The sequence below is a fragment of the Pleurodeles waltl genome, chromosome 6 (assembly GCF_031143425.1).
Source record: "Pleurodeles waltl isolate 20211129_DDA chromosome 6, aPleWal1.hap1.20221129, whole genome shotgun sequence".
In the NCBI taxonomy this organism is placed as follows: Eukaryota; Metazoa; Chordata; class Amphibia; order Caudata; family Salamandridae; genus Pleurodeles; species Pleurodeles waltl.
Window position 1 is genome coordinate 1174112543 of NC_090445.1, and position 23412 is coordinate 1174135954.

General features: G+C 41.7%; 1 protein-coding gene across 2 annotated transcripts in view; it reads left to right on the forward strand.

Moving 5' to 3' along the window:
• Positions 1–23412, forward strand: part of MCU (mitochondrial calcium uniporter) — a 539967-nt gene that overhangs the window by 414198 nt on the left and 102357 nt on the right. For both annotated transcript variants that reach the window (XM_069240392.1, XM_069240393.1), the window contains one exon: positions 10492–10596. In XM_069240392.1, the coding sequence (XP_069096493.1) occupies positions 10492–10596 (105 nt within the window). The remainder of the gene's footprint in view (positions 1–10491; positions 10597–23412) is intronic.

Genomic DNA, 23412 nt, shown 5'->3' on the forward strand with positions numbered 1-23412 from the left:
TTACACATTCAACTTCACTATTTAGAATCCCAGTCATAAAAGCATTTATGGAGGGTCTAAAATGGATCATTCCACCAAGAACACCACCAGTCCCTTCGTGGAACCTCAATATTGTATTAACGCGACTCATGGGTCCACCATTCGAACCCATGCACTCTTGCGAAATGCAATACTTAACCTGGAAAGTAGCCTTTCTAATAGCTATCACATCCCTCAGAAGAGTGAGTGAAATACAAGCCTTTACCATTCAAGAACCCTTTATACAAATACACAAACATAAAGTGGTTCTACGCACAAATCCCAAATTTTTGCCAAAAGTTATATCACCGTTCCACTTAAACCAAACTGTGGAACTCCCAGTGTTTTTTCCACAACCAGACTCTGTAGCTGAAAGAGCATTACATACATTAGACATAAAAAGAGCTCTAATGTACTACATTGATAGAACAAAACAGCTTCGCAAAACAAAACAATTGTTTGTAGCTTACCACAAACCTCATACAGGGAATCCAATATCCAAACAAGGCATTGCCAGATGGATAGTTAAATGTATTCAAACCTGTTATGTTAAAGCTAAAAGAGAACTGCCTATTACACCGAAGGCACACTCCACTAGAAAGAAAGGCGCCACATTGGCCTTTCTAGGAAATATACCAATGACTGAAATATGTAAGGCAGCCACATGGTCAACGCCTCATACATTTACTAAACATTACTGCGTGGATGTGTTAACAACACAACAAGCCACAGTAGGACAAGCAGTACTAAGAACATTATTTCAGACAACTTCAACTCCTACAGGCTAAACCACCGCTTTTGGGGAGATAACTGCTTACTAGTCTATGCACAGCATGTGTATCTGCAGCTACACATGCCATTGAACGGAAAATGTCACTTACCCAGTGTACATCTGTTCGTGGCATGAGACGCTGCAGATTCACATGCGCCATCCCTCCTCCCCGGGAGCCTGTAGCCATTATAAGTTGAATAAAATTAAACTTGTACATTTGAAAATTTGTAAATATAACACTTTTAGTCACATTATGTACATACATACTTACTCCATTGCATGGGCATTATTACTATATACACAACTCCTACCTCACCCACTGCGGGGAAAACAATCTAAGATGGAGTCGACGCCCATGCGCGATGGAGTCGACGCCCATGCGCAATGGAGCCGAAATGGGAGGAGTCCCTCGATCTTGTGACTCGAAAGGACTTCTTCGAAGAAAAACAACTTGTAACACTCCGAGCCCAACACTAGATGGCGGGATATGCACAGCATGTGAATCTGCAGCGTCTCATGCCACGAACAGATGTACACTGGGTAAGTGACATTTTATATATATATATATGTTTGATGGCATGTGTTGCTGCAGATACACATGCTGTGCACATCCCGCCATCTGGTGTTGGGCTCGGAGTGTTACAAGTTGTTTTTCTTCGAATAAGTCTTTTCGAGTCACGAGACCGAGGGACTCCTCCCATTTCGACTCCATTGCGCATGGGCGTCGACTCCATCTTAGATTGTTTTTTTTCCGCCATCGGGTTCGGACGTGTTCCTTTTCGCTCCGTGTTTCGGGTCTGAAAGTTAGTTAGAATCTCGGAAAAATCGTCGGTATTGTTTGCGTTCGGTATCGGGTTAGTTACAACAGATCGACACCAAATTAAAAAAGAGCTCCGGTGGCCCTTTGGGGTTTTCTTCCATCCCCGTCGGGGCCTGGTCGGCCCGGCCACGTCTCTTCAAGGCTGATGGAACGGACCCCATTCCGCTTCTGTACAGAATGCCATAACAAGTATCCATATACAGATCAACATCTGGTCTGTAACTTGTGTTTGTCACCAGAACATAAGGAGGATACTTGTGAGGCCTGTCGAGCGTTTCGGTCCAGGAAGACACTCAGGGACCGAAGAGCAAGAAGACTGCAAATGGCGTCGGCGCCGACAGGACAAGAGCGTTTCGAGGAGGAGGAAGAAACATTCTCCACCCAGGAGTCGGACTCTGAGGAGATCGATCCCGAGGAAACGCCGAAAACCGTGAGTAAGACGTCAAAAACAAAAACTCACGAGAAAAGCGCTAAAGCCCAGGGGACGCCACCGCCAACAGGCCATGGCTTAACCCGAAAAGTAGGTGACCGTTCATCGGCACCGAAAAAGGGCGAGCTGGTGTCGAAGTCATCCGACTCCGGTCGAGATACCGGCACACAGCAATCTCGGGCCAGAGATAGTGGCTCAGAGAAGATTCGGCACCGAGACAGCGGCACCGAAACGGGTCGGCACCGAGAGAGCACGACGCCAAAAGTAAAAAAAGGTTTAGTCGGAGCCGGAAAAAGCAGCCGAAAAGGTTTCGGTACCGAAATATCCGGCCTCGGAACCGAAAACAAGTTCCTACACTGAGGAACAAGGACTGTCCACACAAATGAAGACACATAGATTTGGACAGGAATTACAGGCAATAGAGCCAGATCACACACAAAGACGGCTCTTTATTCAAAAAGATAGAGGGAAGATCAGCACTCTTCCTCCAGTCAAAATGAAACGCAAGCTTGCCTTCCAAGACAAAGACAAACAGCCACACGCAAAGGTGGCTAAACAAGTAACACCACCACCATCCCCACATCACTCTCCGCAACCATCACCGGTAGCCACTCCACCAATGATGCAATCCCCAACTCATACAGGAATGAGTCAAGATGACCCTGACGCATGGGACCTTTATGACGCACCAGTGTCAGACAATAGTCCAGAATGCCATCCAGCTAAACCATCGCCACCAGAGGATAGTACAGGCTACGCACAAGTGGTGTCAAGAGCAGCTGCATTTCATAATGTCAGCCTTCATTCAGAGCCCATTGAAGACGACTTTCTTTTTAATACACTGTCGTCCACACACAGCCAATATCAGAGTCTTCCTATGCTACCCGGAATGCTTAAACACTCCAAACAAGTGTTTGAGGAGCCTGTTAAAGGGAGAGCCATTACTCCAAGAGTAGATAAAAAATATAAACCGCCACCAACAGACCCAGTGTACTTTACACAACAGCTAACACCAGACTCTGTTGTAGTGGGAGCAGCGCGCAAAAGAGCCAACTCTCATACTTCAGGAGATGCACCACCTCCAGATAAAGAAAGTCGAAAATTCGATGCTGCAGGCAAACGGGTGGCGGCACAGGCAGCAAACCAGTGGCGTATTGCAAATTCGCAAGCTTTGCTAGCCAGATATGATAGGGCCCATTGGGATGAGATGCAACACCTTATTGAACATTTACCCAAGGAGTTCCAAAAAAGAGCGCAGCAAGTAGTAGAAGAAGGACAGGGTATCTCAAATAATCAGATACGGTCAGCAATGGATGCTGCAGACACAGCTGCTAGAACTGTCAACACAGCTGTAACAATAAGGAGACATGCATGGCTGCGTACATCAGGATTTAAACCAGAGATACAGCAAGCTGTGCTGAATATGCCATTCAACGGACAGCAGTTGTTTGGGCCGGAAGTGGACACTGCGATCGAAAAACTTAAAAAAGACACTGACACGGCCAAAGCCATGGGCGCACTCTACTCCCCACAGAGCAGAGGCACATTTCGAAAGACACAATTTCGAGGGGGGTTTTGAGGGCAAACCACAGAAGCCACAGCCTCACAAATAAAGCCCACTTACCAGAGCCAGTATCAGCGGGGAGGTTTTCGGGGACAATATAGAGGGGGACAATTTCAAAGGAACAGAGGAAAGTTCCAAGGTCCCAAAACTCCTCCAAACAAACAGTGACTTCAAGGTCACAAATCCCCAACACATAACACCTGTGGGGGGAGACTAACCAAGTTTTACAAACATTGGGAGGAAATAACAACAGACACTTGGGTCTTAGCAATTATCCAGCATGGTTATTGCATAGAATTTATCAAATTCCCTCCAAACATTCCACCGAAAACACACAATATGTCAAAACAACATATAAATCTTCTAGGACTAGAAGTTCAAGCATTGCTCCAAAAAGAAGCAATAGAGTTAGTACCAAAACAAGAACTAAACACAGGAGTTTACTCACTGTACTTTCTGATACCCAAAAAAGACAAAACTCTAAGACCTATACTAGATCTCAGAATATTAAATACATACATCAAATCAGACCATTTTCACATGGTTACATTACAAGAAGTAATCCCACTGCTCAAACAACAAGACTACATGACAACACTGGATCTAAAGGATGCATATTTCCATATACCAATACATCCTTCACACAGGAAGTACCTAAGGTTTGTATTCCAAGGGATACATTACCAATTCAAAGTGTTGCCATTCGGAATAACAACTGCGCCAAGAGTTTTTACAAAATGTCTAGCAGTAGTAGCTGCACATATCAGAAGGCAGCAAATACATGTGTTCCCGTACCTAGACGATTGGTTAATCAAAATCAACACGCAAAAACAGTGTTCACAACACACAAATTACGTCATACAAACCCTACACAAACTAGGTTTCTCAATCAATTACTCAAAGTCACACCTTCTGCCGTGTCAAACACAGCAATACCTAGGAGCAACAATCAACACAGTAAAAGGAATTGCCACTCCAAGTCCACAAAGAGTCCAAACATTCCAAAATGTCAAACAAGCCATGTATCCAAACCAAAAGATACAGGTCAAATTAGTAATGAAACTCCTAGGCATGATGTCCTCATGCATAGCCATTGTCCCAAACGCAAGGTTGCACATGCGGCCCTTACAACAGTGCCTAGCATCACAGTGGTCACAGGCACAGGGTCAACTTCTAGATCTGGTGTTGATAAACCGCCAAACATACATCTCGCTTCAATGGTGGAACAGTATAAATTTAAACCAAGGGTGGCCTTTTCAAGACCCAGTGCCACAATGCGTAATAACGACAGATGCATCTATGACAGGGTGGGGAGCACACCTTAATCAGCACAGCATCCAAGGACAATGGGACATTCAGCAAAAACAGTTTCATATAAACCACTTAGAACTGTTAGCGGTATTTCTAGCTCTGAAAGCATTTCAACCCATAATAACCCACAAATACACTCTTGTCAAAACAGACAACATGACAACAATGTATTACCTAAACAAACAGGGAGGAACACACTCGACACAGTTGTGTCTCCTAACACAAAAAATATGGCATTGGGCGATTCACAACCACATTCGGCTAATAGCACAATTTATTCCAGGGATTCAGAATCAGTTAGCAGACAATCTCTCTCGGGATCACCAACAGATCCACGAATGGTAAATTCACCCCCAAATACTGAACACTTACTTCAGAAGGTGGGGAACGCCACAAATAGATCTATTTGCAACAAAAGAAAACTCAAAATGCCAAAACTTCGCATCCAGGTACCCACAACATCAGTCTCAGGGCAATGCACTATGGATGAACTGGTCAGGGATATTTGCGTATGCTTTTCCCCCTCTCCCACTTCTTCCATATCTAGTAAACAAGTTGAGTCAAAACAAACTCATACTAATAGCACCAACATGGGCAAGGCAACCTTGGTACACAACACTACTAGACCTTTCAGTAGTACCTCATATCAAACTGCCAAACAGACCAGATCTGTTAACACAACACAAACAACAGATCAGACATCCAAACCCAGCATCGCTGAATCAAGCAATTTGGCTCCTGAAATCCTAGAATTCGGCCACTTACACCTCACACAGGAATGTATGGAGGTCATAAAACAGGCTAGAAAACCTACCACTAGACACTGTTATGCAAATAAGTGGAAAAGATGTGTTTATTACTGCCATAATAATCAAATTCAACCTTTACATGCATCTGCAAAAGAAATAGTAGGATACTTACTACATTTGCAAAAATCTAACCTAGCTTTCTCTTCCATTAAAATACATCTTACGGCAATTTCTGCTTACCTACAAATTACGCACTCAATTTCATTGTTTAGGATACCAGTCATAAAGGCGTTTATGGAAGGCCTAAAGAGAATTATACCACCAAGAACACCACCAGTTCCTTCATTGAACCTCAACATTGTCCTAACACGACTCATGGGTCCACCTTTTGAGCCCATGCACTCTTGTGAAATGCAATACTTAACGTGGAAAGTTGCATTTTTAATTGCCATCACATCTCTAAGAAGAGTGAGTGAAATTCAAGCATTTACCATTCAAGAATCATTTATTCAAATACACAAAAATAAAGTTGTTCTACGGACCAATCCTAAATTTGTACCAAAAGTAATCTCACCGTTCCACTTAAATCAAACGGTAGAATTACCAGTGTTCTTCCCACAGCCAGATTCTGTAGCCGAAAGAGCACTACATACATTAGACATCAAAAGAGCACTAATGTACTACATTGACAGAACAAAACTAATTCGAAAGACAAAACAACTATTTATCGCCTTTCAAAAACCTCATACAGGAAATCCAATTTCAAAACAAGGCATTGCTAGATGGATAGTTAAGTGCATTCAAATCTGCAATCTTAAAGTTAAAAGATAACTGGCTATTACACCAAAGGCACACTCAACCAGAAAGAAAGGTGCTACCATGGCCTTTCTAGGAAATATTCCAATGAACGAAATATGTAAGGCAGCAACATGGTCTACGCCTCATACATTTACCAAGCACTACTGTGTAGATGTGCTAACTGCACAACAAGCAACAGTAGGTCAAGCTGTATTAAGAACATTATTTCAAACTACTTCAACTCCTACAGGCTGAACCACCGCTTTTGGGGAGATAACTGCTTACTAGTCTATGCACAGCATGTGTATCTGCAGCTACACATGCCATCGAACGGAAAATGTCACTTACCCAGTGTACATCTGTTCATGGCATTAGTCGCTGCAGATTCACATGCGCCCACCCGCCTCCCCGGGAGCCTGTAGCCATTTAGAAGTAGATCTTAAACATTTGTACATTTGTAAATATATTACTTAAAACTTTATTATGTACATACGCATTCACTCCATTGCATGGGCACTATTACTAGCATACACAACTCCTACCTCACCCTCTGCGGGCAAAACAATCTAAGATGGAGTCGACGCCCATGCGCAATGGAGTCGAAATGGGAGGAGTCCCTCGGTCTCGTGACTCGAAAAGACTTCTTTGAAGAAAAACAACTTGTAACACTCCGAGCCCAACACCAGATGGCAGGATGTGCACAGCATGTGAATCTGCAGCGACTAATGCCACGAACAGATGTACACTGGGTAAGTGACATTTTCCATATATATATATATAATATAATATAAAAAAAAAATTAGTTTTTTTTTTTTTTTTTTTGTTTGGCCAGCTACCAGTGATAGCTCCATTTTGTCTGATAGACTTAAACGTCCACGTTGACCTTGTTCATACATTTATAACTTGTGGAGCTAATTTTGCACTTCTCCGGATGGTTAAATCAACATTATGCTAGCTCACCAAACAAGCCGGAATTAAACTGCTTCCACTGAGAATTTGCTCCAGTTTTGATGATACCCTGGCATGACCTCTGACCCGGTCCTTTTAAAAGCAATCTCATTTTATGTTCCTAAATTGTGGCTGGCTAGAACGACTTTATTTGTTTAACATTTTTTTTTAACTCCTTTTGGACTTTCTAGTCAGTGGTAGTGAACATTCAAGGAAGCTAATATATAAAAAGCTTTTGACTGAATAGCCTTGTTTTTCTGGTGTTTAAAATATCTACCGACGTTGGAAACTTCTCTTTTCTGAAGCATCTTCTACTTGTACTATATAGTTACTCAGTCGGCGATTCAGTTATTGTGGATGGATAGAACCGTCAATGGATAACTCATCTGCAGGTCCCAAAACGAAATTGTCATCGTTAGCACTTAAATGTATCACAGAAAATGACATATGAAGGTTTCTGTAAATGGGAATAATGCCTTTCTGGCACATTTTCACTTGTTCATAATCATGTTGCTCCTTTGTTATTCGACCATTGCTGTATCCTGGTTGTATATTTGTTCTAGGACCTATGTCTCAACAGATAAAGTAGTTTGGGGGAAATATATATATATATATATTTATTCAGTTCCTCTGATTTACTAGGCTGTCTAAGGGAAAACAGGTAAGTGAATGGATGCTATAGGCCAAGCTCAAGTAACATTAGGAATGAAGGTAGCTTTTGTGCGGTGCGACCAGTGCAGCCGCACCTGGCGCTGACTTAGGTGGGTGGTGCTGTGTTTTTAAATAACTTTTGGGTTTAAAAGCGCGTGAACTTCCCTGTGCGTCCAGCAGTTTCAGACAACTGTAAAACTGTCAAGATAACCCTTGTGATTAATGTTCCTGCTGCTGATCGGAATTGTGTCTTGTGGCCGTTTTAACTCATCATAGCAGTGCAGAGGGTTAATGTGCCTACTGCAAAGGACGTGTGCCCTGCAGATCGCAGAACTGAGTGTGAATGAACAATGAGCTGCGCTATAAAATATAAAATGTTTGTCAGAGTGGGGCTATCGAGAGATGTGGAGCACTGCTAGAGGTTGGTAGTGAGGGAATTCGTGGAGGTCATGGTGACAGGGGCGCCAAAAAAAGGCTATCACACTGGGCAACACCAGCGCGAAAGCCGACATTCAGGAACCTGCATTATTTTGGTACAAAAACGTGTTTACTGTTCCTCCCCCGTGCTCTGCACACCCTCCTCCGTGCACTTCATGGCTGCATCCATGTTTACACGGCTTCGCCCTCTCACTAGAGCTTCTCTCTACTGTGCGCCGTGTACTCCGCCACGCTGTTCTGTGGTGTTTCAGCGGAGGCTAGCCTGCTTTAAATCGGGATTACTCCACTTGAACACCATTGGTCAAGGGAGGAATCACAAGATTCGATGGCCAATACAGCGCCATAAAAGCTCGGACCTTACTTTGAGTTTTTATTGTCCACAACTTCTTTCAGCTCCTGGATCTGGAAAGTGCCTGAGCATTCTGGAATACCTGCAGAGACTCCGCAAAGAGCCCAATTAGAAATCAAGAAGATGGGGCACCAGCACTCCTAATTTCCAACAATCACTAGTAATAAGGAGCAAACCATAGAAACCCCTAAATGATCATGAGTGTAGATCATACATTCGCTGGAAGTGTGTTATAGGAAGTGTCTTGGATCCAGAGGCAGGATCAGGAGGTTAGATGCTACACTGCTTCAGTGTGCAACACCTGTGGTGTGCGATCACATGAGTACACAGCTTGGCATGTCATTGTTGTCACCCTTCACATTACTATTGGGAAACCCAGACTTTTTACCAGGAATTGAGAGACTTTGCAGCATGAAAGATTGAAGCGGATATGTGATGACATGCCTCACAATAAGGGATGTGGTAATGGGAGGGATTTTAAAGACTTGTGAGCGAGTGAAAAAAGATTTCTATGTCTGTAAAAGCAATCATTCTGGATTATGAGGTGGTTCTAAAACTCCTATTAAAGGAAAGGGCTGCTAAGAAAGTCGGCTGTTTCAAAAAGCTGCCCCTAGACAAGGATGTTGTAAATGTTTAGGACACATTAAAATTCTCGCTTTATGAAGTGACTTCTCAGGGTGGCCATCAAGAAAGTGTAGGTGAAAGGATTAAGAATACTTTTGGTGGAGTGTTGCATTGCAGAGAATGACTAGTTTTAAAATCTGTGTGGATGGCACTGTGTCCTTGATAATCTGCACAGAATTGAGATCTCCGACTAACACTTGCTGCAGGGAATGTCAAAGCATAGGGATATTCATCCACATTTTATGGTCATGTCCCCATCTAACACAGTATTGGGAGGACTAACTCCACATAATTGAGTAAGCCAAAGCAACAGTCCGGGTTAGGTGTATGTATGTTGTCAATCAGTCATTCTGCCCCTTTCATTCTAGGGAAGGGAAAATTGTCACATATGTTTTTAAGGGGAAAAGGTACATCATATTGGCATGCTGGGAGATGCAGATACTCCCAAGACAGTTTTGGATACAGAAACTTTAGTAATTGTTGGGAGCCAGAAGATACTACGGATGACACAGAACAGGGGGAGGATTTTTAATAACCACTAGAAGCTGATAGTAGACTAACTGGCCAGGGGCTGCCGAGGTATGCACTGCTCTCAACTTTTGTGTACATTGAACAGTTTAGAAGACGTCCAGAAGAGCTAGATACTCAGGTGTAGGAGGGGAGCTCTGTGGGATGTGAGTCAAAATGGATAGTGGGACAATGTATCGGGAAGAGAGCGATGAGACTGTATAACAAAATAATCTGAAGGATAGTGGCCGAATGGCTTTGGGGAAGATAAAATGTGCATATGAGATTGGAGAGATGTTGAAATGCTGTATGACATGTAACGTCGTGTATATGCCATTGAAAATGTAATAGAAATATTGATAATTAAACAATCATCTGATGTTTTCGGGTACTGTACAGCTCTTCCCAGGTACTAGGTAGCACTTTACAAATGCTTGATTTGTTACTTCTTTTTGTAAGTTAATTGCGTCCAAATTGACTTGAAATCATCCTTTCCTTATTATTTTTTTCAGACGGAACACGGATAGCCTCCTCAACGGGTATCGACATCCTCCTACTAGATGACTTCAAATTATCCATTAATGACCTCACCTACCATGTGCGCCCACCAATGAGAGGTACTTCACAGTCAGACACAAACGTTACCCTGCATAGTGTAAATTTAGACCAAATTACATATTTGTCGGAAGTATTTGGGAAAGGATAATGTAATGTGATATAATCGGAGGCGGGCCGGTGTGGTAAAAGCCTTTCCTTCTTCATTGTCAGGCTATTGATTGACATGACCCTCACCTCAGCTAGCAAGCCGGTATGATAATATTGCTGAATGACCAGAATAACCTTGGTATCAAATCTCAGTGGCTTTACAGATACATCTGTTATCATTTATTGCAACACATTATAATTTATATTCCTTATGGCATAGAGTAAGCACTAAGCTGGAAGGAAGAATGAATGTATGTAATAGCATTGTGTTCACGTAATATGTGCTATAAGTGCAAAGACATTTACTAAACTGCTGGTTAAACAAATTTCATGTGAAATGAAGTGGCATCCGTTGGATAAGTGATTATAAACATATGAATAATGCTAAAAATTAGATCTGTGATTCTCAATAAAAATATTGTGTGTAAATAAAACATTAGAAAGAAATAGGCTTTAACTGAACTGGAGCAGTCAGGAATGATCAGATGCTTGTTGTGCGACTAACCATGTAATTCCTTTTCCATACAGGAGAAAACAAATAACAGTGAATTAGTTAGATTCTTAACAACAGTTACCAGCCAAACATTTACAGCAACAATAAAGAGACTGATTCCAGTTCAGTCATTAATTAGTGATCTCCGTGTGTGCCTTTGTTCCCTTGTTTGGAAATGTTTGTAAGTATGCATTACTGGATATTTCTTAGTGGGCGTTTTTCAGATTCCCCCTCTTCAATATTGTATACCTCTCCTTCATTCTGGTTTGAAGAAGTTGAAAAGGGACTTCTCTATGATTTATGCTGCTGCAGGTTGCGCCCAATCCCCTAGCAAGTTATATTTAAGTGTTTTAAGTGTTGTTTTTCTTCATTTGGTCTCTTTAGAAGGCTAGAAAGTCTAGAAGATGAAAGGTTGATTCCTTTACTCCTTAGACTCCCTAGTAGAAAAGTGTTTTTTTATGAACCACTGGTTTGATCAGCTCTGTGATGTGGGATGAGGTCGTTTCAAAGCTTAGGGCCTTGAACTCCCAATGATCTGGCTCATTGCAAGCTCTTTGAAGGGTCTTTAAGAGGTGAGGTAAGGTGTAGTGGATTAGGGCTACCTAGTTGGTGAACAATGGGTTGCAGGTCTTTTAAAGGTTTCTGACCTTTCTTAAGCAGGTTTTTTTTACATTAATGGGACTTCGTTGTGAATCCTTACTTCTACTGGGAGCGAATAAAATCACTTTCATGATGAGTGTTTTTCAAGTCAGGTCCGTAATTTGTAAATGGGGTTTCAGACAGAATCTTTTAAAGTTTGTATCGCTTACTTTCCCGTCTGTATACTCTCCATAGCTCCTTAAAGCTTCCTTCATTTCCTGGAGCTGATGTGCCCGCCTTACTACACGGGCAGTTCTGCTCACTTCTTGGTGGATTCTGCTTTTGAGATCAGCCTAGAGAAACTAGGTAGTGTCAGTAATTTCTTTGGACTGGAAATATATCAACGACCCTCTTTATCACTCCTCAGGGGAGTAGTGGGTGATGGAGTAAGAGGCATTTGAGCAGGGTGCAACAGAGTGAATTTTAGAAGATGATGGAATTAGTGGTAACATAAAATTACGGGACTCCCTTGCAGAAGATAATCAGGGGCTCCGAAGACCCCCATATTTAATCACTATTCGACTTAATGGGGGCCTCCCTGCACAGAAGGGGTTTGCCTTGCGTCCTGGTTGGAACATCAGAATAAATAACCTTTCTGAGGGTGCAGTTTATCTTTCTTGACAATTGGATGTATTCTTGCTTACATTTCCTTTCTTTTCCTCTAGCAGGCCGCAAATGCATTTTCCAAATTGTTTTATTCTTTTTGATGTGTGCATCATTCTAATTGGTGGATGTTTGTTTTTGGCTTGCATTATTGCCAAGTTTCTGCTGAAATATATTCTTTAGGGTCTGTGATCATCTCAATTGGTCCATCTCACTTGCACTTTTAGACAAAATGTCTGTTTTTGCATTTTGGTCTCTGAAAAGCTGTACTACATAAATACAGGCATCCCACAGAAGAAGTAACATTTGGATGTAATCTAACTCATTTTTTTACACAACTAACACCCCTTGGTTTCGCTAATTATCAAATGATATGACCGTTTTTTTTTTTAAAGGTTTCGCAGACATTTTATATTTTGAGCACGACCGGATGGTTAGTTCCTCTTTCAAGAGAGATTTCTGATCCAAGTCCTAGGCAGGCAGCCAATGCATCTTGAAGCCTGCGCTTTTCTCGCTCATCACTTAGCCTAGCGCGGTGTCTGTAGGTAAGAAAAAAAGGTCTGCCTGGTCTCTCAGGGATGACACCGAAACGCTTCCCACATTAGGATCACCACTAAGACGACACACTTCCAACCGCGCGCTGCCGCACAAGTAGCCTGCTTCTTGTCCGGGAAGGGACTTATGCGCCTGAACTAGGTGTATGGAGTACAGCATAAATAGTAGCTATCAGTCAGTCACTCGTGCCCCTGGTCTTTGTGCACTGAAAGCTGTGTCATGGGATATATTACTCGTTGATGAGACTCTTTGCCATAAACTCTGCTAATAATATATTTCCAAGTTAAGCTTGCTGAAACTATTGCGGCAGTGTTTTCCTTTGTGCCTGACCAGTCACCTCTCAATGGAAAACACTGTTCACACCCCTGATCAATTTAGCTTTAAATTCCATTCATTTTCGTGGCAAGCCTTCGACTAATGGGCCCTCAGATGCTAATTTTGTTTTTAAAAGTTTATATTTAACAACAACTTTTTTTTTTTTAGCATGCCAAGGCTTGCCTATGAATTGAAAATGGCAAGGCTTCGATTGCAGGATGCCGTTAGATTCCTTTCTTTTTAAGGCAAGCATCAATGCTTAGCTCTGTAATTATTTCCATTCCAAATTTAAAACACACTTTTCTACCCTATTACAGAAGCACGTGCAAGTTTTGCTCAGATTCCTATTACATCCGCATGGAAACAGAAACAGTGATTCCATCTTCTAGCATCCACAGATGCTGAACCGCAGCATGTTTAGTTTCATAGCAATGTGGATAGATGTGCATGATGAATTTAGAGTGGTGCTGACGTCATGGTCTTGCATTGCATGAGGGAAGCATGTGAAGGGAGTCTCAGTGAAAACTCTAAAATGGACCTCTGCTAAAGAAGCATTCGAGATGCTATGCGATCAGTTTAAGTTTAGGTATGCCTGCTAAATCTAGTTTTGAAAGTTGTGATTAACATTAGTCAGTTTGGTGGATGGGCATCTAGAAGGTGCCCAGTTGAATTCGGTCTGATTGTGCCCTTGCCATCCATTTTGTACTAGAGACTTCAGATGATGCTCTGCTTCTTCATAGCAGTGGATCACAATAGTAGCTTTTTTGTCATGGCAAGGTCCCTATGAATTTAACAGAATTCATTACAAATGTATATACTTAAAGTTCCTCCGCGGTGCACCTCTTTTGTATATTATTATGCTTTTATACCAAACAAGTCCCCGAGTAATTCAGCAGTATCCCGTTGTGGGCTGTTGTCCTTGCACGCCGTGCCGTAATGTTGCACACTCGCTTTGCCTAGCGCCTAGTAAGAGAAAATATATTTGAAATGTTATTCAATGGTACTCTGAATTCCGCTCGTCTTCAGTGGTCTCCGAGACGTTATGATCTGTCTAATGCCATTCATATAATTTCTTCCTTTTCTCACAGGGTAGTGTTGCACCTCAATATTCCTAGCAGTTTTTTTTGTTTTTTTTACAACCTTCTGTATTGGCATTTGTGTTAACATATAAATAGTTCACGCATGAAAGTGATGTAATAGTACAACGTTCGCTTAGTGTGACTGACGAAAATAACAGCAATTCAGCTGTCACATGCGTTGCTAGCAATATAGTCCTTTTCCTAAAAAAAGAGGGATGTCCGATAACCTTAGCATGAGCCGTGTGCACACGTCTGCTGAAAGGAATTAGTCCCTGAAAACTGAAGTTGTACTGCAACTGGTAGTAGTGCTTAATTTGTAACTAAAAACGTGCCGTGCCCAGAGCTCTCCTCTTAAACACGTGGCTGCTGCATTTAAATGTGCGAGCACGGAATATTGAGGCAGCCTAATCCGGAAGCCATCTCGGGTCCCTTTAATTATTTAAAGCCACTCCCTGCCCCTTCAGGTCACTCTTGCAGCTTTCTGCTTTCTCCCATTGTGATGCTTTTTAGTTTTTGTCTTCCTCCGTCTTTCCCAAGTGTGTCCTTTGCTCGCAGCAAGTGCTTGAGGACGAAGAATAAGCGCCGGGACTGAAAAATAAGTGCCGGTGCTAAATTAAGCACTGGGTATTATTAAAACCCACTAACATACTCAGGGATGGGGCGTGGAGATAACGAAAGCAGTGCAAGAACTAATGGACACTTGTAAGTTGCCGGTCCTGGGCCCTGACAAGCTCCCTTCAGGCCAAAGCTTTGTGGGGATGCTTTTTCCAGGGGAGGACCAGGCAAGCAGAACGAGGCCGTGCTAGCAGGGGTACTTCTCATTTTGTGTAGCCTCTTTATGTTCAGTGATGTGTTCCTCCCAGGGATAAAACCATTGTGATCCCAGTGAATTAGCTGTGGGTACACCTGGAGTTATACGGCTTGACAAGATTTTGTGAAGGATTTTATAATCGGAATGTAAGACAGCTATTGACCTCTATGCAGGGGGGTTGAGTACCGAGACAAATAAGGCCTCCCTAAGATACAAGCCACAGAACCCGCTGGGGTTGCTCTCATACTCTAGGTCCAATGTAGGCACAAAGACATCAGCATAAGTTTTATGAAGTTCCACTGGAAACACATCAGTGCTTAGTGTCTTGCAAGGAGCTGAATCTATATGATCTTAATGTTCTGAATTGTAATGGGGGCATCAAGCTCATCTCTAACTCAGGGGGCACACTATGTAGGAACAGTTCACCGAGGATGTCACATACCACTGTAGCAGTTCTCGAAGGTCTGCCCTCATAAGACCTGCAGGCGAGATCGTACAAAGAAATATGAATGGCTTTTTGGGACTATACAAGGAACCTTTGCACAGTTTGAAGTAATGTCAAAGGTACATGCATGTTTTCCCAGTTAGCAGTCCATGCCAGTAATATGCCCCCGTCCTCTTTTGCATGCATTTGAGGGATGTAAGCAGAAAAATCTATGCATTGTAGCTTTTCCACTACATTGGCTTCCTCTTTGCGCCTGGTACATAGGGAGCCCTGAAGGGTCAGGTTGCTCATTCATTACCTTTCAGGTTGGATGTAGGATCTTCCATCTTACTTGCATCCTTTTCCTGGGTCTTGTGTGCCAACCACAGTGTGTATGCATTGTCCACGCGTGATCATGTTGAAAGCCTCCCATTCTGTTGTTAAAGAGGAAGCTGTACCAGCATTGTTATAAAAAGAAAAAAAATGTTTTTTCCTGTGAGTGAACATCAGATAGCCAAATCCTCGAACATGGAACTTTGTAAGCGCCTCGAGGTAGGCAGAAATTTGCCCCAGCTTAGGCTGAGGAGGAAAGGATTGTGATCAAAAACTCCCTGCCTAAATAATCGGAGGAGGATATCCGTGGAGACAGTGGGACAGACAGACAACCCTGTCCAATCGCCATGCAAGTCCTAGGGGGAAGTAAAATGGGTAGAGCTAATGTCAGGATTGTGGAGTCACCCAACGTCTATTAAGGACTGTTGCTTAAGTCAAAGCATCAGCGCCGTGGCTGCGGTGTGGAACTGATCTGCCCAACGTGACATCCAAGACACGTTCTGGGATCCAGGAGATATGTGTGCACTTCTCTAACTGTTCCAAGAACTGACTGAAGAATGTTTGTTGGTCTGTGTTTGGAACATAAATAAATACTACTGATTTACTGCTGGTTCTCCATCCATTTTGCCCTCAACCTCCTCTCCTGCGCTCATCCTTGTTAGGGGCAAAGACCAGACCATGCCATAGTTTCTGGAGTTAAGCATCCTCCTTGAGCGCTATATAGGACATTTGGAGCAAGGCTATACAAACTCCTCGCCCGGTGCTTAAGAAATGAGTGAATTCTGTATTTTTTGTTAGTGTGTATCCCCCTGATGTTCCATGTTACGAAGAAAAACTACTTGGAAGTGCCACAGGTGTGATAATAAGATGTGCCTGAACCCCATGGAGCCACACAGTCACTCAACACTGATTATAGAAGTATGACTTCTCCTTCCTGACCAAGACATCCGTGCAAACATTATTTATATATACACTGCCTTCAACCAAAGCTGTATGGTTTTCAGAATAATGTCCAACTTGTCTGGTCCTGGGAGGATCTGTTGCTAGGATGGTCTTGACTCTTCGTGTACAGCTTGGTACCAGGTTTAGCCAGCTTTAGACCACCCGTAATTCACAAGATCTTTACTGGTATTTGAAAAGCCAGGACTCCAAGGATGCATCTACTGACAGTCTGGGCCCATCCCACAGGAATGATAGATCACCAGGCCGCAGAGCTGCAGCCCAGAGCAATCCATGTCTGACCTGCAACGATGTCTAGTCCCTGGACTGCAAAGGAGCAACCCTGGGTGCTCCAGTCCATTGTACCCTAGGAGGCCCTGGCCACAAGGTACTCTAAATGCGATCTCTGCCCCAACCGTGCACCTGCCTAGCCCGGCCGATGTGGGCAATTGTCCTCAACTAGAGTAGCACCACTGCTCACCTCCACACAAGCAAAAGCATTCGCTTGACAGCAACAAGAGCTGTTCTAGAATTTGAAAAACGTTTGCTAGCATCGGGATGTTGTAGATCCAGCAGAGTGAGTGGGCCTGCAGGCGCGCCAATCAAAACATATTCTTCCTTTCGTCACCCTAAAGCTTAGCAGTTTAAACATAAAGTTGTTTATATGTATTCACTAAGTTCTTCATTCAGCGTTTTCTTGGGTTCGCTATCCTGAGGCTGTTAGAATAATGAAACTGCTGATACTGTTGAGCGCAGTAGCTGTTGGGAGTACTACTGACAATTGTGTTTTTTATTAGACACTGGAGACAATAGCTAGAATGACTCCTTAGGTTTTTCATTGAATATGCTGTTGAGGCAGGGTTCCAAGCTTCTACATTGTACTGCTATCATTTGACTTCTTTCAGGACGTGTCCATTGATCAAATAGTGAATGTTAAATGTGAACAACCTGATCCACAAGTTCTGGACCCTCCTAAGCTTGCAGGATTTGCTAGGTTTATGTCCAATTCCGACATCACAGTGTAATTTCATACTTTACATAGTTAAATAGATTCAGTTTGATAATTGAAGAGACACAGGGTTAACTGCAGAGAAACAGAGGTGGAGGTAGAGCACCATTGGCTTATCTGTTTCATAATTGTAAGTGGTTGGGTGCTGCTTGAATGTCGATTAACCTTTTGACTCGTTTAAATTATATTGATTAACATATTTATTGAGGCATAAAACAACATTAAACAATGATAATCACCAAAGCATCAATATACGACGGACCATGACCCATTTGGCTATGAATAACCACACCTTTTGGTATCAATTCGAATATTTATTTCCCTATATTAACAGTGCTAAGGTCACAAAAATTATTCTCAACACCAAATGGTACAAATGAAGAAGTATCACAGGCTGACTGATTGGCCTGAAGAATCTTAGTTTAAACAAGGCAAATAGAACAATGAACTCAATAGTTAGAACACAAATCAATAACATGAATATCTGTGTAAGAGAGATAAAATACATTTGATTCAGAAATAAAACAATGTCAAATCATAGACCTAGAGAAAAACACCTCACTAACCTCAAATTAGCATTAGCATGTTGGGCATCATGCAAACGTTTTAGTAACATTAATTTAGAAAACTTCTAGCTATGGCACTATAAAAAATAGCAGAATTTAAACAGTAGCAGCCGGTACCTCTAAAACAAAAGACAAATAACATTGCCAAGAGCAGTATATTTATAAATCCTAAAGAATTCAGCAACACAGCATAGCTTCATCAGTGGGTCAGCAGTATCAGTATCATAACAGGGGCAAATAAAAGGGGTGGCAATTCTCTATGTTCTCTGAACCATCAAGTTAATTATCTAAGGCAGACAGCAAAGAGCTACAGGCTCTAAGCATTGAGCGCCAAAGTAAGCACCAGCATCATTGCATGGAGCAGGAGTAATAATTCAAAATATTAAATACCAGAATGTCAGTAGACTGACTGACAAAGCATGAAATGTCAAAGTGACAGATCATTAGAATGAGAAGTGAAGTCTCTGGAAACCAGGAAGCAATGAACTGTCTGATTCTCAAACATTAAATTAAACTCGCTAAACTTCTGTGATTGGCTGAAAACTTCATATGGACGGGAATCATCCAATCATTAAACATCAGCTCATCAGAAAGTATCCCAATATTAGCTTGAATGCTTTGTATTTCTCTGCTTCTTTCTTTTGCGTAAGCCCAAACAATATTAATTGTTATATTGATACATATTTCTGCACTGTTCAGGGCAGGCCCCTTGCATAACCAGTTTGAAATCTTCATGAATATTGAACCCATTTTATTGTGTATGCCCTAAATGTACACTACTTTTCTGTATAAGTTCGTTAGACTATTGATAGACTGTTGTAAATCCAAACTTCTTCTGGTTGGGGGATTAGAACCTCATTATATATCCAGTGCATGAGATATGTGGTAGCCCTAACTGTGGGCGAGACCGAAGACTATTGTCAAAAGTGATGACCGACTACGTGTACATCCTGTAGACAGACTACACCTTCATATCTTGTGTGCATGTGACAAACAGGCGGACGAGTGTGCATCAGAGGTACAACTCCACACTTAAGGAAGGTTGGGAAAACCCAGACCTACTTACTTACTTACTATGGAGCAGCACACATGCGCTATATTTAGGACTGGAAAAGAAAAGATATTGAGAAGTGCTACCTGTAATTGATCATGCCCTAGCTGGATGCTCCATCTGTTAGCTACCCTGCACTAAGACCAAAGATAGAAGAAGGTTTGAAAGTCAGTGGTGATGAAAACTATGTTATGAACTTGAGATGTGTTTAGGACACTGAAATGATTGCTTGGGCATCATCTCAGTTTACCGGCTTATTTGACAATGCAGATTTCAACCCTTGCCTTCCTAGGGAAGCCTTCAAAACTTGAGATGACAATAAATGCAATAAACTTTGCAGCCCCATTGAAAAATGAAATAATAAATCATTTGAGCGAATCAGAATAGATTACGTAATTGGTGGGGAGCCATCAATTAGATGCGCTCAAATTAATTAGTGGGCTGTAAGCAAAAGCATTCACAGGACAACAGCAAAAGCGGTTCTAAAATTTGAAAAACTTTTGCTATCATCGGGGATGAATGCATGCTTTCCATCAAGAATATACTAGTTCTTCAGAAAGAAAGAGGACCTGGTTAAAGAACACTTTCACAGGGCGTAGAAGAAAGTGTTAGGGTTCATCCTTTCAGACCCGGACTGGAACCACAAAATGAAGGGGCGGGCAGGGAGGTAAGAATGCAGAAGGCAATACAACAAGCTAAATGATCGGATGTAGGTGACATGATTGCCTTGAATAATCCATAAATTTGACTGAAGATATGATAGACATGTTTGCAGACTGAGGGTTCTCTTTTGAAAAGCCACAAGATCATTGCTAAGCAACATTGCTAATCTCTAGTATCTCAGATCCTGGAATAGTGGGGGTTGCCTGTGCTAAAGATCACAAGAGATCCATATTCATGTAGGCAAAACCTGAGAGGAGATGTTAAAAAAAAAAAAAAAAAAAGTATAGTTTTCGTCTTCAAGCAACATACAATAATTCAACTTTAAGCCAGACAAGTAAATACAAATGTTACAATTATGTGGGATTATTGAGATATTAGAAGTTGGAGATTAGAGTAGGCCCTCAAGAAACCAGTGCAAATGTTTTTGGGACTTGCTGGCTAGTAGCATTTAACACTGGAACTTGCTTGTTTTATAGAGTGCTGTAAATAAGTATAGCGAGGCACTTTTAAATTGAGGCTGCAAAAACAGGGGATGTGAACATCCTACGACATTGCCACTCCCTCCCCCAAGAAGTGGTAGGCGTTTTTTTATGTTATCTTCCTGAAGACACTGACCAAGTACATTTATTCTAGCAGTGGCCTTAATTTGCAAAACGGTCTGTGGACCATTCCTTAGATCCTCATAATACTCATCTATCTGATATTCTTCATTTGGCTAAAAACTTCATATGGACAAGAATCATCCAATCGTAAAACTTCAGCTCATCAGACAGTATCCCAATATTAGCTTAAATGCTTTGTATTTCGCTGCTTCTTCCTTTTGCATAAGCCCAAACATTATTAATTGTTATATCTGATGCATATTTCCGCACTGTTCAGTGAAGGTCTTTGTTTAGCCATTTCAAAATACACTTGCTGCCGGACGATAGTTGGGAAGAAGTAGAAACATTTTCAAATCAGTACTTCCCCTCGAGTGAAACACATTCCATTAGTACGAACACAGAATAAACTCATGAATAAAACAAAAGAAGCTTGTACTTCTATGGAGATTTTCTTTTATTGTTCATACCTTAGCTCAGCTTGGCAGACAGATGACTATACGTTGTGACCTTGCTTGCTTGACACATAGCAGAGAACAAGTGTTTTCAGTTCTTTTGGCAGGCATTCAACATTATCTCTGGCCTTGCTGTGCTAAAAGGCACAGCAGCAACCCAATAAAGTATGGTTTCAGCATTTATTTTTGCAGAGAACATTTTCTTCAAGAAATAGAATATTTTTCCATTACAGTGTTTTTTATAATAAACATTATCAGGCCTTTTACTTGATTGAGGTCACTAAATAAGGCACAATTTTCATGTTAAATTTTATTTTTTAATTTAAAAATTTATCTTATTAGTAAATCAATATGATTACATATGAAATAATTATTTCATGCTAAATCTCAGCTCTCACAGTGGCATGTTTATCTTTGAGTGAAAATCAGTAGGCAATTAAAAAAGGTTCATTACAGCTTTCTGTACACAAATGTGTTGCTATACCCACAAATGATATGCTTTTTGCCAGTGAGCTGTCAGAACTGTTCATTCACCTAGCAAAATGTGATCTATGCAGCGTAAAGTTTTTTCCTCTATCACAGATGAAGCACAACCAGGCCAAGCAATTGTTGAATGCTGCGCGATTGTAAAACCGCCAGCATAACATTTGTGTTGTGGGGTGACACCTAAAGGGTAATGTGAAAGAGGAGTGGATAACGAGTGAAATAATGCTACCAGTGGTCAAAAATATAGCTCTTTCTGCAAGAGAAGTACTCTGCATTTAAAGGTCCTTGTCCTAAACAATAAGTAAAATAATAGTGTTATCTCTGCAAGTTGGTACAGTAGACGTACCAAGGGAGTGAGAGCTATATTGGTCCACTTCACAGGAATGATTTATGTGAGGATGTTGTTGATGCAAAAGCAGTGTCGATCCTTTTTGCAAATCGACCAGATCCCCTTCTCACACTAGTACGTATTGCATTTTTTTTTTTTTCCACTGCCAGAGGTAATACTCTATTATTATTTTGGACCTTGGATGGTGTTGCACTGCCCCTCAATGTTTTTTCCTCCCCGAGTCCAGTAAAGTCATTTTAAAACAACTTTAAAATAGATGAACTCTCTACTCTGCTGTTCCTTAGAGGTAGCTATTATCACTGTCTCCCTATCTGCCAGTGGCCTCAGGGCAGGCTCCTTGCATAACCAGTTTGAAATCTTGGCCATTGAACCCATTTCAGTGTGTATGCCTTAAATGGGACACTACTTTCCTGTTTGAGTTCGTTAGACTATTGATACTGTTGTAGATCCAAACTTACTCTGGGTGGGGATTAGAACCTCATTATAGATCTACACCTTCATGCCTTGTGTTCATGTGACAAACAAGGGGATAAGTGTGTATCAGAAGTTCAGCTCCACACTTATGGAAGGTTGGGGAATCCCAGACCTACTTAATTACTGTAGAGCAGCACACATGCGCTATATTTGGGACTGGACAAGAAAAGATATTGAGAAGTGCTATCTGTAACTGATCATGCCCTAGCTGGATGCTCCCTCTGTTAGCTACCCTGGACCCAAGACCAAAGATAGAAGTTAGAAGGCTTGAAAGTCAGTGGTGATGATCACAATGTTATGAACTTGAGATGTGTTTAGAACGCTGAAAGGATTGTCTGGTCATCATCTCAGTTTACCCCTTTATTTGACAAGGCAGATTTCAACCCTGGCCTTCCTAGGGAAGCCTTCAAAACTTGAGATGGCAATAAATGCAATAAACTGTGCAGCCCCATTGAAAAATGAAATAATAAATCCTTTTAGCAATTCAGAATACATTATGTAATTGGTGAGGAGCCGTTAATTAGATGCACTCAAATTAAGTAATTGGCCCTAAGCAAAGTCATTCACATGACCGCAGCAAGAGGTGTTCTAGAATTGGAACAACTTTTGCTAGCATCGTGGATGAATGCATGCTTTTCCCTCAATAATATACTAGTTCTTCAGAAAGAAAGAGGACCTGGCTAAAGAACACTTTCACAGGGCATGAGGTACTGGGTTTTTCAGAACCGGTACTGATCCGGTAACCCAGCGGTGCCAGGGTACACCCAAAGACCTCGGGTACTTTCCTGATTCAGACTACAGAAACTCAGAGTCTTCTAGGTGAAGTCAAAGATCGAATTTATTGGCTGCAACCAATTGACAAGTGTCCTAGAAGTACAACAGCAC